The following is an 18,735-nucleotide window of genomic DNA, read 5'->3' as shown; positions in this document are numbered from 1 at the left end:
TCTCTTTCATTGCATGGAACCACGTAGCTCTCTAATGGGACAAATCCGATTTTGGATATTTTCTCGATATACGTTGATACGGATAATTATTTTCATGTACATATGTGAAAGATTTTAGTTACGTTTGCAAGAATCAACGTATAGCTCGCCTCGTTAGCGGGGCACTTCAACACGTGATTTTAATCTCTCTGCTTATGAGTCTCTCTCGGCGGGCTACCTATAGAAGATATAATATTTTCATCTTTTTTCCCTGTTATATATACGCGAGAAATAGTCGCGATGAGGAAAAAGATCGGCTCCCCCACCCGGAGGAGAGGCGTGGCGGCTTTTATAGTTGCGCAAATGTTTAAAATCACCGGGCAGAATATTTTAATTGAAAGATCGTCTCTCGATTATTAAAGCAACGGGGACACAGAGATACCGTGTGGTGCACGCGCGCTCAAACAAATCCGCGCGCGACGCGAGTTTGGCGACAAGAGTCGGAAAGAGTCGGCCGGTTTTGTCCTCTCGGACGGAGAAGGGAAGCTGCCTCTCTCTCTTTTTCTTTTGCGCGCTCTCGCGTTATTATTTCAGCGCTGACAATCGTGCGCTATCGCTTTTTCACGACGCGCAGAACCGGCGGAATTACTGGTGCTCGACGAAATAACGAGCGGTTGCGCCGAGAAACGCGAGAGAGCAGCGGCGAGGAGACCATTACGAAGGAATCGTCGTCACTCATATATTAACTGCGAATAAAAAGCGGAGTAGAGGGACTGCCGAGGAGAAAGAGCGGTCGCACATGAGGTCGAGATTTTATTAGACGCGGAGATCAGGTCGACGAGCAGAATATAAGCGTTCCCCCTTTTCAAAAAAAAAAAAAAAAAGATTATTTAAAAAATTCTTCGTTAATTATATACTCGAAAAATCAATTTATCGTTTATAATTGTTGCTTAAAGACGCTTTGAACTAGTTGCATCAGTATTCGTCCAATAAGAGAGAATTATTAGAAAGTACTGTGTTATCCGGCTATATTAAAGCCTTATTTATATCTATATATTATAATAACTCAGCGTCCCGAAAGGATTAATGGGATGGGATCCCATAAGAGCGAAAGAGCGGGAGAGAGGGAGAGGGAAACGAAGACGAGCGAGGCGCATCTCAGTGTTACTAACCGAGCGATAAATTCCCTCGAACGTAATCCGCGGTGAGACACAAGGCGCTCTCTCTTTCTCTCTCTTCTCTCTCTCTCTCTCCTTCCATCTCGCGGTATCTACCTCTCAAGGTGAATGATGCAAATGCCACTGCGGTCGACGGTCTTTCCATCGGCGCGCGAGAGCTCATTGTGTATATCCGTTCACTTCTAGGTAATCTACTAAACAAACGACCGTCTCATTTTCTTCGATTCTCACGGTTTTAGCGGAGACGTTGGTCGGAAAATGTTTTTTTCTTCCATATTCCTGCGAGAGAGCAACGATTTGTGTTTTATATCCTTTTTATCCTTATTATCCTCTTGCTAATAGACTTGCGAGTGAGATACTCTTCTTTTCTAACCAATTATCGCAATGAGCTCATGAACCCGCAATTAATTTCCCTTTAACGCCGCCGTAATACCGAGAGCCGACGCGCCCGCAACAATATATCAGCGGCATTAGAGGGAAATTAATTTGAGCTACGAACGAGCCTTGAAAATGACGATGGCTTAGGTCTCGGGTGAGCGGAAACCATAAAATCGTCCGGCCTTTGCAAACGGAAAGACCACCCGCAACAGCACGGAGACCTACTTAACTTCGGATGAGTAACGTCCCGAAATTGTAACATCTTAAGAGCTATTACTTGTAACGTTTAGAACGTGTGACAATCAGCCGAGATTATATATCTAAGATTTTTCAGAGAGAATTTCATTTATTTTATAAAGATATCATTTTTCAATTTTGAAAAAGATTATTTGAAAAAAAAAAAAAAAATCAAATCATCTCATTTAGATTTTAACTCAAACCAGACGAAACATCCGTAAGTTTACTTGCCAAGGAAGAACGTAAGAATTGCAATGTATACGCAACGGGTATGATAAATCGCACCTAGCGCGAGGCGGGTCGCATTAACGCCGCCTTTCTAACTAATGAGACCGACTAGATAATATAATGAACACGTCATTTCCATTTACTCGCCGCGCGTGCAGCAGAGAATCCGATCCGGTCCGAAATTAACGTTCAACGAGGCGCGGCCTCGGTTTCTCGGTTCTCGGCGCAATTTTCCTACCTTCGTAGGACTGCGATCGATCATACGAATGAACGGACAGGAGTTCGATATCGGTCGACAGCCATTATCCGGAGATCGTGTGACAAGCTGATCAACTCTAAACTTCACGTTACATCCCTCTTTTTGTCATCTAGATCCGGATAAGGCAATTTTCCCGTTTGTGGCTAAAATGTATTTTGAAATTATTTGCGAGATTCCTCTGAAAATTATTATTAAATTTTTCACTCCCCCACTTTTATTATAATTATTAAAATTATTGCGATTTACAAAAGATATTTGTTCTCTCTTTGCATCCTATAGTCGCTGTCATACATAATATAAACTTTATTTCCCTAATTTCGCCAGGTTTAGGGTTAAAGTATCTGGATGCTGTGCCTCCAGGTCGCTTCTGTGCGCTCGAAACGGGCTGTCGGGAGTTCGCACCGTAATAACCGAGGCTCTCTCGTCGAGGGCCGTTTCCATCGCAAAATGGCCACGGGGGAGTGCGGTAAGAAGGCGCGGGGGGAAGACGACGACGGGGGAATTTACAGGCAACGCAACCCCCTTCTTCTTCACCACGAGCGAGAGAGTTGCGCGTTTCCATCGTTGCGCGAGGCCGTCCCGACTCCCTTTTTTGCTCCCCTTTCCCCCTCCCGCCCCCTTCTTTCCGTCCGACCGAATGAAAAAGCGAGCGAGGGCTTGTTTTGTGTCCGGAGCGGAGGTATCGACGGTCTCGGACTGCAATTTAAAGGAGGCAAAATGCCAAAGCACACCCGCGCGTAAAACCTGAGCCCCTTCCCCTCCACCTTCTCATCCATAGTCACGCATTTTTCTCATTCCATCCCTCCTTTCTTTCCTCCCTCTAAAATCGTGCTTTACGATTTCTGGAAATTGGCTGGTCCTGCGCTTCTTCTATCGTCCTAAGGTCTCCTGTACGTGTTCCAGACGAACCGTGACGGGATCTTTCGAGGGGGAGACATTGTTGTACCCTCATCGCGAAGCGGGATTCAACGAGATATAAACGAACGCTGACGGATCCGGGCACCGACTCGAAATTGCGGAGATTCTCTGTCGATGATGTTCGAATAACCGACATTTCACAAAACGTTCCTTTCGTAATCTTTGATATTTTCTCAAGTATCCGTCACCGGTTATTTCGACTGGAAAAATACACGGCGAGTCTTCAACATCATCACGGAACTAGAGGATAGATAGTTTTCTTGCCCCACCTCCGGCTTGAAAACCTTGAGCGTTTAAAGATGAACGATGACCGTCGTCCGGAGGAGGGAAATTAGGCTGTCACTGATTACGATCGGGATGCGTTTTCTATTTGGAGAAGCGTCGCTCGTTTCTCGAGAGGGAGAAGTGGGGAACCGCCTCTTCGGGAGGCCCGAAACCGTACACGCTATAAACTTCCTGTGCCGTAACGCTTAAAATAGCCGCGCCGCGAAGCAAAAAGGAAGAAAGAAAAGGCGAGGCGGAGGGCAGACTGGCTGGCTGACTGGCTGACTGACTGGCTAGCTCGTTTTCCTACTTCGATTAAAAGAGCTCTCGTCGAATGAGTCAAATCTCGACTCGATCACGGCGCCGGCAAAGCTCATTTTTTACATCTCTCTTAAACTTGAGCGTCTCCTCTCTCCGTTTCGTTTTCGCGACAGAGAGAAAAAAAGAGAGGGAGGGAGGGAGGGAGGGAGGGAGGGAGAGAGAGAGAGAGAGAGAGAGAGAGAGAGAGAGAGAGAGAGAGAGAGAGAGAGAGAGAGAGAGAGAGACAGGCAGAATCGAATCCGATCGAGAGAACATTTGACAATCGAAAAAATAACCGGAGACGTCTGTGGTTCGATTCGTTCACGATTCACGCTTCGTTATTGGCATTAAATCACGAACGGCACTCTGGGGATCCGCGGGCGGTACGGACTTCTGCAAACAGGTTTGCCTTCGCGCGCAGATTTATTTTCTCGACGAGGTCGATCGGAGTAGATTGAATTTTCTACCAAAACAAGAGCGCACGATTTTCTTATCGTGCGCTTAATCGCCGTGATATATCGCGCGTGACATTTATCGTTACTTCCAAGTTAGTTATGCGCGCCGCGATTTAGAGCCTTATTAGAATAATCATTTTTATTAGCCGCGCCATTTGAAATTTATATCGTAATTGTGTTAATGCACGGATGTATTCCCTTTTAGATGTCTATCTAGAGACTGGTTAAGGAACGTCGGATAAATTGGAGAAAAGGAGAAGGGAGAAGTAACGGACAGTCGACGAGTCCGCCGTGCTTAAGTGGTTATCACACGGCGATGAGTCTCGCAGGCCGTACAAACACGTGACCCACTTGATCTCACTACCTACAATGTGTCGTAACGGTGGTGATCGCGCCTGTCGATAGCTCGGCCTATCGATTAATAAATACACGCGTGTGGTAGCCGTCGCCGGACGCACGATATAAAGGCACGCGTCATGGTGAAACTAGAATTATGGTCGACATTGTCCCAGTTTCCAAGACCGGGAGACATCGCGAGAGAGATTCCCTTCTCCGATGCAATAACGCGCTACCCACGCACGACGAGTCTCTCGTTCGAACGATCTCCGCGAAAGAATCTTGAGAAGATAAAGACCTCGCAACGCGCGTTGCGACTCCAGGGATTTTGTTTGTCTAATATTCGCTTGCTGGTTTAGCAAAAAGAGGGTGAGAGATTTTTGAGCTAAAAGTTGAGCGGAATATTAAACGCGGTGAATTTATGCAAGCACGATAGTTTACGCGGTCTATATTATGTATATGTATACCTTGCCATTAATTCATGGGATTAATTCGTTCTACAGCTTGACGCGTGCGGCTTTCAACGGTTTTCGCATCCTCGCGCCACCAGCGGCGTTTATAACGCTAGAAAACAATGATGGCGCGCCCGTGTCGCTTTGAAGTCCGTAATGGGTTTGAGAGTGGGTTTGTAATAAATTAGTGCATGCCGACGAGAGATATGACGTATCGCCCGCCGGTAACGACGGTGGCCAGGTGTTCGGTATTAATTTTCGATCCCACACATTTCGCCGATGCGATCGGAATTATTGATTGGCGAACGAATTAAAGGCGCGATTGAAGGAATCCCTGAACGAATCGTAAACTGATCCGACTGATATTTTATTTTCGCGAATGGCGAAAAGATGTCGTCGGGAAGGATCGCCGTGTTCGATTCCCGTCAGCGAAATTAAAATTCGCGCGCGAAATTACATGCACAAAGAACTTATAAATATTCTGTAACGATACACCCCGTCACACCCGGATTGATTCCCCAATTAAATGTAAATGAGCGACGGGGGGTAAACTAGTGGAACGAGTTTTATAATATCCCGACGGTGGCTAGAAGGGTGCGAGAGGGGCCTCGTGAAATCCTACCTAAGTAGATAGCACGAGCGCGGCCAATAAATTAATTATTCACCCAATAACCGAGCTGCAGCGGCAACTCGTGTCCCTCTCTCTCTCAAGATTGTCAAGTCCTCTTCTCGGCTATGTTATTTATGATCCTACGTGATATTTATTTTCGCTCATTTGTCCCTTTCAAAATCCCTCCTCGTTTGAAGCGAGCTTTCAAATCTACAGCCTAAAAAGATACCCGTCTTTTAGATTTCGACGAAAAAAAAAAAAGTAATGTATTCATTGTCACAAACTCTTCATCTAAAATGGTCATTGTTAGCCTTTTTTTTCCTTATTTCACTTCTAATTATATATCCTTATTCAATATCTCGTTCGCCTCGCGCGCATAGACCTTTCCTTCTCATTCAGATATCATAGACGAAAGATGCATTATTTACGGAGTATTTCACAGAGGTTTGCCATCGAGAAACTTACAATGATCTGTTTGTGGAGACGCGCGACCTGCGTATAGCAACAGAAGTCAGCGAGACGGTGACTCTTCTTTGAACAGCGTCCCCAGTCGTGGCGATCGTAAACATTCCCGCTTCCGTTTTCAGGGTGGTTAGTTCTGGGCATTCTTCGGCGTTCACGGTCCACCCTGGTATTTATTCTGGCTCATTTGTCCCGTAGGAACCGCCGCGTCATCGAAGGGAAAGAAAAAACCCTGGAGTGATCCTTTCTGGATTTATACGCAGAGTGCTCGTCCCCTTAGGGATCTACGGGGTCTCAGGTGTTAACTGTAAACGGGTAGTGGCTTGGCTCTAATGCGATCTCTCGGAATCTATGCTCGTCTGAGAATGAAGAGAAGAAGAAGTTTGGAAAAGAAAGCTGCGAGAGAATAGAATTCCAGGAACTACGATTATCGCATTTTTCCGGCTGTTGAGCTGTTCGTGCGAACATGAATAATGTAAAGATTGCTACAGCCAAAAGCAATGTTATTGTTCTCTGTTATAAAAAATATATTTATTTAAAATATTTGAATTTTTATCTTGAAATTAAGAGTAAACTTTATGCTGTAAAGTTATGTTTCATGGATAAGTTTAAAGAAACGCTGTCTTGCGAATAAAATGCACATGTGGCAATGAATAAATTGCGCCAGCGGAATGAATAAAGCTGCATCGTGATCATTGTCAAAGGAAAACGAAGTGATAACGAGATACACGGCCGTTTCAGCTAGATGGATGCGAGAGACACGCGTGGGATTCCCGTAATATTGTCGTCGTCGGAATTCTTGAAACCGGCGATTACGTCAAACGCGCACCCGCTGAACGATCCGGACGCGACGCGACGCGAGACGAAACCGCTCGTCCTGTCGCGCGAGAAGGATATAAATTTCGTCGCGTGGGCAATCTCGTTGTCGCGTGTCATCGCAATTGGCGCGTAATGAGAGAAAGGATGTATCCAGGCAAATGAACTTGACGATGACGACCTCGTTCGCGAGAAACCGCTTCGACGAGTAGCTCGAGAGTCGAGAGCTCGAAAGCTAGTATTACGTTTGAGTATCCGCTTTAATTGTTTAATGAACCTTGCATTTACTATACAGAAACTGTCACGCATAAACTTTTATATCGCACATATTCATATTTTTTGATATATCGATGTTTGTATACAATCGAATGAAAAATAATATTTTTATCAAGACCCTATTTACGCCGGTTCTCGACTAAACTTATCGGTCGATCTTCTCTTTTTTCGTCGTGTCGCACGTTTAAGGTGGAACGATCTCGCGCTTGATCTCGGTCCGCGAATCCGCTCGCAATTTTTCCCACGTTGGACGTAGGGAAAACAATTAGTAGGGTTCTCGGGACAAGGGGGAGTAGGTAGCGTAATGGAGACGGCGTATCGCACGGCCATCTTGGCATTAACGGCCTTATTATTCTTCTGAAAAAGGGCAAATCCCTGGGTCGGGAGAAAAACGAAGATCTCCGGAGGACGCAAAAAGTACTTCGAGACCGCGAACACGCCGACGCCTGGAACTAAACGGCGCCTTCGCGCCAGACAAATCCCGCATAAATACTCGAATCGAATAAGGGGAGGAGGACTCGTTCCGGCGTCGCGCGACGAAATAATCCGACAAGTGCGGAATAAAAGTCCGGCGATGAAGAAGGCGCGGTCTCTTCCGCTGCGAGGAGATCGAATAATTAATCACGCACTCCACGCCATTCTCCACCGGAGAAGGAACGACCGAGCCGGATCGTAAGAAACGCGCGTTCGGACGCCCGTTAAATTCATCCCGATCCCGAAGAGACTCTCGAATTTACGCTGTCTCATCAATCTCCGTCTTGCCGCTACGCAACGACACGATGCGGCGTAAAATCACCGATCGGATGCGATCCGAAGCGACGCGACGCGTGACACTACATTTCCTCCTTGTCTCTTTCTCTCTTTCTCTATATCTGTCCCCGCAGCCTGGAACGAGCTACCTGATATGGGGAAAGGAAAGCGGCGACTCTCTTCCCACGAGTGCTAAGACGACGGCTCTTGATTGGCAAACAATTAGCGGCCACGTTGTCGAGAGGAAAGGGGAACGACGACGACCGAGAGAAGCGAACATACCGAATAGGTATGTATCACGCGAGCATCTCTGACCGGCGTCACGCATCCCCCTTACGACCCTCTCTCTCTCCACCTACTACTCCGGTAGGTCGCTCGTACGCCGATATCTCTACAATGAGAACAATACCGTAGTTCTTCCGCCGGAGTGAACAGACAAAGGGTGTGCCCGGGACAAAACCGTCGTCAACGTCGTCGTTGCGAATCTCCGGAGAATTCTAGGGACACGCTAAAATGCTCCGAATGCAGCGTAGGTCATAAGCCTCTCTATCTTACACGCTATTCTCATTAACATCTGGATAAACGTGTCTCATGTAGAACGAAAAAAAATGTAAGAGACCAAGTGAAGCAGAAACTATATTTTTTTGAAGCAAGCTCAAGAAAAAATGAAACAATAAATATTTCTTTTTATTACTTTATCAAATAATTAAAAAGTAATGAATAAAAAAAGAATAGACAATGTATGATATTTGCACAATGACTGCTATTTAAAGATACATAAGCGAGAGAAGCGGCGGCAACATAATTTTGGTTTCGTGCATTATATCGAATTTTGAATAAAACGCAGCGCGATTCGAGAACCTCGCTTTTTAATATAAGGGTTTTGTATTTCACGCGCGCATCCAGCGAGACCTTTGCAGAGAGCGAGCCACTCGGTTCTCTGCAGTCCGCTCTTGGTCTCCACCCTCCCCGATCTCCGATTCCCTTTCTAGCTTCCGTTTTCCAAAACTGTGCGCCTCGATACGTCCGTTATTTTCGGGAAACCTCGCGTTCCCTTTAATTGATGGGACGCGTTTCGTTGCGCACGAAAATGGCACGGAACGCGCGCTCGTGTGTGCTTTTTTTGTTTCTTCTCTGTATACCCCCCGCTTACTCCGTCGCCCCTCCTACAGTTCCGACGGTTTTTTCTACGGCGTTTTTCGACGGTCGCGCGAATTCCAGCAACATCCGTTGCCTTTGTCACCGGCGGTAACCACCGTCACGTCGACGGGGTTGCAACGCGGCTCGAGTATCCGAGCCGATGTCGTCGCGAGAGTCGAATGTACAAGAGATGTGGAAAGGCCATTCGACAGCGCGTTGCAACGTAAAGTCCGAAAGTTCGCGATCCTCGCCAATGAAATTTCCGCCGTTCGCGGCGAGTCGGATCTCCGATCCGTTTCCAATAATGCAACGCTGCCGATCGATTCTTTGCCGGATCCAACATCGAGGCCACGGCCGGAGCGGTTCTAATTGCGCATTTCTCGCGCGCCGAGAAATCCCTTATCGCGAAATCCTCGCTTTCGAAAACCGATTACTCGATCGGATCGGACTTGGACTGCGAACGAAAGGCATTCTGCCTCTTAAAAACTCTTTGTATTCCGCAAGCGGCGTTACTCCGAATGTACGCGGATCGTTTAGCAAGTCGTTCATGACGGCGGTGGATCGTGTTGTGGTAGATCCTCTTTGGAGCTACTTGACAGTCCCGCGAAACGGTCGATTCCGCATAGTCGAGGTATAGAGAGAGAAAGAGTCTTGGTGTGTGTCCCGGTGTGTGCATTCCCGCGACATGCGCTTAAATGCGCCGAGACGAATCGTTAACGGGCTTCTAATCGCCGCGAGTCGTCGCCAACGAGGTGGCAAACGTAACGAACGAACTCGGAATGGTTATCACGCGCGTGCTTGCTTTTCTCGTCGAGCCGAGCCGGGTCAAGCGAGATTGGCAATATTTGTTGGCGAGCGGTAAGCACGTCTCTCGACATACGCACGACACACTTCGAAACTCAAGACAAGTTTACCTAAGCGATTAAATGCCACTCCCGCGTCACGATAAATAATGTACTTGCGAGTACAAGCCCCATCGATAGACATTGCTTTCTTTCACGCCATTTTATTTAAATTAATGAGATAAATTATATATATTATTATAAATTATATAAATGTTATGAATCGATATTTTAATTATTGGTACATTCGTATTGATTTGGATTACCGTTTGGTTTCGCGCGACTTTGAAATGAACGATTGCGGGCGATGCGTCAAGATCTGCTGGAGCGGCTAACAATTCGGAAGTGATGTTTGCCGCGAGATTTCCAGCGAAACTCGCTTCGCGCCCCGTAGCCGCCTTGGAACGGAGGTAAGCGTACAAGAGAGAGTTCGCCGAGACACGCTCGTTGTCGGAAATAACGACATAATGACATGGTACAGGATGAGTGCCCGAGGTAGGTAAATCCAAGGCACGGAGACCAGAGCGCGAGAGAGAAGGAGAGAAGGAGATCGAGAGGAAGAGAAACAGAAGAACGGGATAACATCCAGCGAGCGAGGAGGAGGAGAAGGAGGTGGATCATCGGCGTGTCTCGGCAGCATCCCTGACCATCGTCGATGGTTCATCAACTTCGAAGAGTTGAAGAGGCCTTAATAAGCTCTCCCGCTAGAGCTCTGGACCACGTCACGCACCCTTTTACCTTCACGTCTCGACCTGATTTCGCGCGCGATTCTCGCCGCCGGACTGTCAGCCGCGATTCGGCCGGATTTATTAATCAGAGTACTACGCCCCGAATTTGCATAACGAAATAAAAGACGCGGCCGAGTCGAGGATCAAAAACCGGTATAATTCCGATATAAGCGAGGGAGAAGCGTCGATGCGACCCGTTGACAGGCAACAACAATCGGCGCGAGCGCGTGATTGCGTATCTTAAAAATCGAAAATTAAAATTTGACAAAGTTGACGTTTCCTCGATTAAATGCCCCGATAAGAGATTAACAACGACGGCGCTTTCTCGCCGAGGATACAATTTTATCGCTCGCTCTCGCGACCGCTAACGAGGCTACGCGCACATGTTTCCTCTATAAACGCGGCGACATATTCCGTTCGTTTCTCTAATTATTGACCTTCGATGGACGCGTACGCGCAATCGCAATAACTTTAGTAGCGCTTTATCGCGTTAACGGCCCGGGCTATAAATCGCCGGCGGATATATATTGATACAACGCGAAATTCCACGGTAAATGAAACAACGGCGAAATTGAGTGGTCAACGCGCCGACGCACATTACCGCGATAATTCCCAATAATTTATCATCGCCGCGTTGCGTTGCACGACGAAACCCGCGCACCGTGTAATCGCCGCCGCTTGCATTCCCGAGCATTTCATCAAGGATTAAGCGTCATCTCGTAGCGCGCGTTTCGCGTCCGCGGAATTTTATCGGCCGTAAAGAATCGACGAGGGGGAGGAAAGGGGGAGAGAGAGAGAGAGAGAGAGAGGCGCGCCTCTCCTCTCTTCTCCTCTCCGCTCTTAATAGGTTCACGCGCCGTGGAATCGCGCACAAAGCGCGACGCGGGCCCCCGCGAGAGATCGCGACCGCGGCCATGCCACGCTCTCTTTAACACCGAATCGGCTCAATTTTGCCCGCTATTTAGCGACGCCATGCTTCGCCGCAGCCGAATTAGCCGGATCCGCGGAAGCACGCTCGTCCGAATCGATACCCGGCTTTTTCGCGGCTTAACTCTTTCTCTCTCGTGCAATATCACTCTATTTCTTTCAAAGATGTTGGTATAAAAACAGTGATGGGAACGAACTGTGCGATATTTTTATGTTTGAGATTATCGATACTTTTATATAAATTCCGATTAAGCAATTTTAATATCAATTAGTGATAAAAATAATTTCTTTGCCACCGATATTTTTGACGAAGAGATATTTCAAGCATTATCGATATTGCATCTCAGTAGCATCTTTCATTTTACTTATGCAAGTATTTTAATTTATTTCAATATTTATACTCGAGTATTATTATTCGTTTCTTATTTCTCTCTTTATTCTTATTGGGATAAATAAATTTCCTATTTCAATAATTAGTAATTTTTGTTTCTCCCATCGTTATTTAAGGGTTTACGATTGCTCTTGTTCTTTTTATGTCTCGTCAAATATTCTACCAGTCTTCTCTAGAAGCGGCCAACGAGAAGGCGACGTGGTCCTCGCGATTAATCGTAAACTCGCCAAAGAGGGAGAGACGAGCACGCGCGCGCGCACGGCTGTAAATATAAATCGTGAATCCAATTTGCGGACGCCATAAATCAATAGCGTGATCACGATCCGGCGCGCGGAGGAGTCCGACTAAGTCAGATCGGGGGGGCTCCGGACACAAAAGACGCAGCACGGACGCGCCCGTTGTCGCTCGAGAACAAAAGAGACGAGCCGTGGTGGCAAGTCCGCGGCATGCCAAATTTGACGGGGAATAAAACCAAAGAGAAGCATAACCGGACTTCTACTCACCATAGAAACGGGGATGGGTCCTCCGGCTCCGTTGGGGTACGGGTACGGCGAGACGAGGTAGCCCATGTTGAACGAGGATGTGTGCGGCGTCGGATCCACTTTTCCTGAAACAAGCGAGAGAAAGATTATTATGAGTATAATCATTACGAGCATAATTATCGATTTTCAATTGATAATTCAATACACCGATCGCGTAACTTTTATATAATAAACCTCGTTCCATGTGACATTTATAAATTAAAATGCTCACTTTTGTCGCGTTTTTTTTTTATTTCTGAAGTTGAAGCTGAGCTCTGAAGAATTTGTAATATTCATCGGCCGGCTTTACACGGATCATAGATCGCTGCACGTTAGTCAAACGGACCACAGACGAAGAAACACACCTTTAAACGATAGTCTGCACGCGAACGTAACCAAATTGTAGAAAGTAAAAGGGAGCCCGACGACCGGGCCACTTTTCTCTTGTAATACGACAATTTGCATTTCGTGCAACACCGGCCTTAATTATACATACATGTGTTCCCTGTACAAATTGTTTTTGCTTCTTTTTTTTCTTTCATAACAGTTCGCCGAAAAAAGTAGTGCGAGAGATCGCGCGGTATTTATTTTATCTAATTTTATAGACTCAATTCGTACTCGGTTCAATTTTCTCGCGCGCATGCAATATGTCCTCTCGTAAATTTTTGTGTAAAAATATTTTAAATGCCCTCGCATACGCTCACGTACGGTATGCTAAAAAAAATATCTTTTTCGACATAAAATATTAAACAAAAAGCACAATCAGTCAGTCGCGTTGCACGACTTATCGATTATGAACCGCGCTGGAAACGAGTCGCGCTTGCAATTTCACGTAACGTTGCATTTTAATCAAGCCAATAATCGACCGCTTGATCCGCATACTTGTTTTGCCAGATACTTGTTTTTTCTCGCCTCTAAATGTCTCTTCGTATAAATATTACATCTACATTAAAACCAGTCCTCGTTTAATGGGATTCGACGTCGTTCGCGCAGAGAAGACCGATCCCGATGCGAAAACCTGCTCCAAAGATTCAGTGGCGATACCAATCGTCTATCGTCTACAGCTAATCCTTGAGGCGCGATGAGACGGATGCTGCGGTCGGAGAGATCTCTCTCGGGCTTATCCTTCCGCGAAACTGGATCGTCGTCCCGAGCGACGGGAGAAATTCGCGCAAAAGAATTCGCTCCGCGATACGATCGTTCCGAGACTGCTCCGGGTAACGTCGTAACTTCGTAAACAAGACGGATTTCGATCTTGCGGAATTGCTCGAGTACCGGGTTCGTTCAATGAAACTCGATCGTTTCGATTGGAATTTACTCGAGTCGATCCGGCCAGCGAGTCTAGATCGCGATAGATTCGATCGTTTTTAAACAGTCGATGGTGCCGATTATTTCGCGATCCTGTTTGTAACGTGCGAGGAAAATAACATTCAACCGCTCGCGAACTTTATGACGAGAATCGTGTTCCCTCTTTCTTCCTCGATGATGTCCACTGAATGCGGACTTGGAATCATCTCGCGATAATTTCAATGAGTTTGCGGGAGATAAGATGCTCTCTCGACACTCGACGCTCTGTAATATGCTCGAGAAAATTAATTGATACTCTAGTCTCTCTGGATACTTTACGAATGCAACTGTACGCGTTGTACAAGAGGCACTCGAGCGTCGAAAATGTCCGATGTCTTCTCGCTGCTCTTCTTTTAGGATCGGCGAAAAATGTAAACTAGTTTAAATCAACGACCGATGAATGGCGCAAGTTCAATTAATACGTACTTGTCGGCTACTCGAGCTTGTTCGCGGTCGTCTCGGTCGCTCCGATGACGACCGTGAAAGGGTCGTCAATTCTTGGCCGGGCCTACGCGATCTCGATCGTCGCGCGACACGAGTCAGGACCGTTGACCTTTTCCTCTTCGCCCGGGAGTGAATAACGAGAGATACACATACGTGCCCAGAGTTATTAAGACGCAAACACATGCTTTTCTGCCACTCTCCTACTCGCGCTTCGATGAGATTCGCGCGAACGATTAAATTGTCAGCTACGCGACTCTATAAATAACGCGACGCATACCATCGAGTCGAGTCCCGCGATCCTCGTTTTATCAACGCCCGCGAGTCTGTCGATGAAAAGCCCTCGCGAAAGCTGGTTTTATCGAGTTTCTCGCGGCGCGCGCGCGCGAGAGAGATAGATAGAGAGAAGTACAACAAAATCGTGAATTAGAATATCAAAGTGAACGCTAGACTGTCATAAAGCAATAGACACCTCGTGTTTAGAGAATAACGATAAAAATAAATCTCACGATATACGCAATCGCGTATCGATTCCCCGAAAGGGGTATTCGTGGCTCGCGCGCGGAAATTTCGTCGCGGAATTTCCGTAGCAATTTCGGGGGAAATCGCGCGAGAAGGTAATGCTTGTTTAACGTTCAGGCGGAACTTGAGCCGCGTTCCTCTCGCATCCACTCGCCGGCGAGTGCATATCTCGGGCGCGCACAACATGTGCGCCACACTCCTCGCGTCCAAAGTTTATTGCCAGCCCTCGTTGCCCCTCCCCCACCCCTTCCCCGTCCTTCCTCCTCACGCTCTCCGCCCGTTCGTCCTTTCCATCACGATCGGCGCGTCTCCTCTCCCCCTTCCCCTCGAGCGTTCCATCGACCTTGTAACAGGCGCTATACCGACTGAAAGTTCGTGCACTCGACTTCTCTTCGTTTCCTCTAGCCTCCTCTTTTCTATCCTTCTCTCTCCTCTCTCCCTTTCTCCCTCGTCTTCGTTCCTCTCCCGCGGGTTTGTTTACTTCGCAGTCTTGTTGGAATAATACCCCGGCACGGTAATTATAGATACCCGGGGCCTCACAATGCGACTCTGACACAAGTTTACAACCGGAGACACACACCCGCGAATGCTTCTCGGTACTGATACGCGCGACGGCGACTGACAGCGAAAATTTCGACATCCGATACCAACATCCGACCTCGGCTTCTTCATCGAGCACGCGGGCGGTCTGCTCTCTGTCGAAAGTGTATCTCTCATTCACGTAATTCGATCGGCGTAATTTTAATGTTAACGGCATCTCATGTTAAAAATGTAAGAAAATTTGTGCCGATAAAAATATCGTAACGTTTAATTTCGAGTTGAAATTAATTTGATACAAGTTATAAGAGACATTTCAAAATATTTTTAATTTTTAGCTACATTATATTTATAAAAACTGAAACTTGTGGAATATTTTTATCATGTGACGATGTGAAAATAGATAAGATTGTAGAAAATGTTAAAAGTGATTCTACAAGAAATGTATTACGGAAAGAAGTGAATACGATAAAGATTTTAAATATATGTGAAATTGTATTTAAGTAAATTTATTTATTCATATTATATTTTCATTTCAAGAATTGCATTAAAATATATATATATATATATATATATATTTTTTTTTATTTCAGTATTACCTGAAATGTTCGAATTTCTCTCGCGATTTCATTTTCGAGTAATGCAATAAGAAAAGAATTTACTTTCACGATATCAAATAGTAAAAAATATAATACGTTTAATAAGCAAATTTACTTTTAAATATTTGTTTGATAATAAAAGAAAATCTCTTTTTGAAATATAAAGTATAAAAATTAAAATTGGATGTAATATAATTTTGAATAATTACTAAAAATTAATTCTTTCTCCCATGTTAAAGCTTCTTTCAACATTTTCTTTCTATCATGCGAAATAAGAAATCCACTTTTCCCTTCTGTCATGTGAATTCCTTGCCGAGTCTCGAGCGCCGGCGAGAAAACCCGCGGCGAAGAAGAGTTCCAAGCAACGAATATCAATTTACGAGAGGATGCGCAGCGATCGTGATTGCACGGGTTCTTAAGCAATATCCCGAGTTACCCCGCAATTCCGCATCGACGATTCCTGGAAAGGCGCCCATTAGAGCGCGGAAGCCAAAGAGCGGAAGTCGTGAAGAGATTATTACTTGGGTCCGAAGCGCCCTCGATCTCGCACCGTCAAGTGCTCGCAGTTTCTTCTACGCATTGTCTCTATGGATCGCTTCTGTTTGACATTTCAAATAACAACGAGACTTTTTTTACCGCATATCCCGGCAAATGAGAGATCTGGTCGGATATATCTCGCCTACTGGGAAAAACCGCGATGATGGCGTCATCGTTACGGGAAAATGACTACAAAGCGTAAAGTTCCATCTCGGCATACGCCTTCGCGAGTATCGCAAGCCCACGTATAAAAATATCCTCTATCAATTTATAATATTTTTATTCCGCCATGCGAGAGAGATGTGCGCGATAAATTTAATAATATAGTTGTAAAGAAAAATAATACATGAAATGTGTGACGTTACCGGAAATAATGATTACTTTGTATCACGACAAAAATAGCGCGGAGGAGATATATAAATCTAACAATGTCAATTATTCCCTCCCTTGCGTTATCACCTCGTTTCTGGAGCGATAAAGGCCGCGCGTTAGCGCCGCCTAATCCGGAGATGAAAGGATGATGCCGTTTGAGCGGCAATTACGGACTTCTTCCAAATTCGAGCTTCAAATCACGGTCAGATCCCAGCTAAAAGGACACGGGAGCGAGAGAGCGTGCCGTTAATGCCATTACGGACGAGCTTGTGTGTACAGCTTGTTGTCGGCTGGTAAATTACTATAATTGTGAAGTTCCGGCGATTTTTAGATTAGCTCTGGTCCATCAACGGCGTATACCTACCCACCGACCTGCCGACACTGTTCAGCGATTCTCAAACTCGGCGTGGACCGGCACGTTACGGACCGTGTTCACGAAAACTGCATCCGCAAATAAGCGGCTGCTCAAATATCACGTTTTGGGTCTAAGTTAATATTAAAGGAATGAATAAGAAAGAAAGAGAGAGAGAGAGAGAGAGACCAGATAAGGATACACATGGAAAAAATCATATACAAAACGAGTCAATGATTATAAAATCCGTGTAAGACAATTTATAATTTTATGTAACTTTTTGCATATACATATTATTAAGATTTGATATTTTATATATACGTATATTTTTTTGTACTTTTTCAATATTCTTTGCATTTACACGTTATGCTAAGTTATAAATAGACTTTTATCCTGAGAATTTTGCTGCAAATTACGGATTATCGGAAATAACAAGTTTAAAAAATAAGTACTTTTTCTATTTTTACAAGACATAAATCAGAAAATAAATACAAAATTAGTTTATAAAATCTTGTAAAAAACGCATACTCAAAAGAAAACATTTCGATTAAAATTGGGCGAAGGTCTTGTTATACGACAAGACGCGTAAACGAGTCTCTCTCTCTCTCTCTCTCTCTCTCTCTCTCTCTCTCTCTCTCTCTCTCTCTTGATTAATTAATATGGCCGTGTGTTTTTAAGTAGAATTAAAAACACACTGCACAACCTGACAATTAACCCGAATTAATGACACTAATAATGCGCAACTGTCTCCATGTATAGCGGCGCGCTTGGTGAGAAACCGTACAATTATTTTCAGTTCGGATTCGAAGGCAAGGCTCTACGAGCGGTTGTTACAAATTAAAACTTTATATCCTACATCGAAAATATGATTTTTTTCATCATTCTCTCTTTACACATATTATTTTCGTAGCAAGAAGGGAATACTCTCTGATGTGAGAAAAAAAAAGAAGAAAAAAAAGTTTAAAGATTACCGTTATATCTTTTCTCTATTATAATAAGGCGGAAATACCGGAATAAACTGACGTATTATAAGAAATCTTATTGGTATATGTCAATAGAAATCCTTGTTTACGTCTTTCCATGGTGTTTTGTGGCCTTCGATGCGGGGGGGCTGAGAATCATATCTGTTTTTGTTCTTTTTTTTTTGACAAAAGGAGACTATAGGAAAACTGCAGGGTGCTCAAAAAATGTCAGTATCCTGAGCAAGATTTGTTACAATCCATCTTTCAGTCATGAATGAACGCATACTTTGGAATTTTTGTTGCTATCGTTTGTATAATGAACGTAGTAGATATAATGAATGTAGTAGACTCTCTATTCTCTAATAAATTGCCAACTAAAATGTAATTTCTGCACCTTGACATGTATAAAATACAAATATCTCCTCATTTATTTTGAAAAGAATTCATGTCAAATATTGAGAAATTCCTTACAAAAGAATTTTACAAATTTATAAAATTCGTTAAACTAATTTTTCAAACAGAACTCTTTCCTCCTACATTATAAATTGGACAAATAGTAATCCTTTGAAATCTAGATTTTATGGTTGTACACGAGAAGAGTAATTTTTCTAATACGAAA

General features: G+C 44.8%; 1 protein-coding gene across 1 annotated transcript in view; it reads right to left on the bottom strand.

Annotated features, from left to right (window-relative positions):
* Positions 1-18,735, bottom strand: part of LOC105253941 (protein pangolin, isoforms A/H/I/S) — a 176,300-nt gene that overhangs the window by 138,106 nt on the left and 19,459 nt on the right. Inside the window, exon 3 of the mRNA XM_025408455.1 lies at positions 12,430-12,533. Coding sequence (XP_025264240.1) covers positions 12,430-12,533 — 104 coding nt within the window. The remainder of the gene's footprint in view (positions 1-12,429; positions 12,534-18,735) is intronic.

Source organism: Camponotus floridanus, unplaced genomic scaffold (assembly GCF_003227725.1).
Source record: "Camponotus floridanus strain SB8 unplaced genomic scaffold, Cflo_v7.5 scaffold21, whole genome shotgun sequence".
NCBI classification, from domain to species: domain Eukaryota; kingdom Metazoa; phylum Arthropoda; class Insecta; order Hymenoptera; family Formicidae; genus Camponotus; species Camponotus floridanus.
This window is presented reverse-complemented; position numbering and strand designations above follow the sequence as displayed.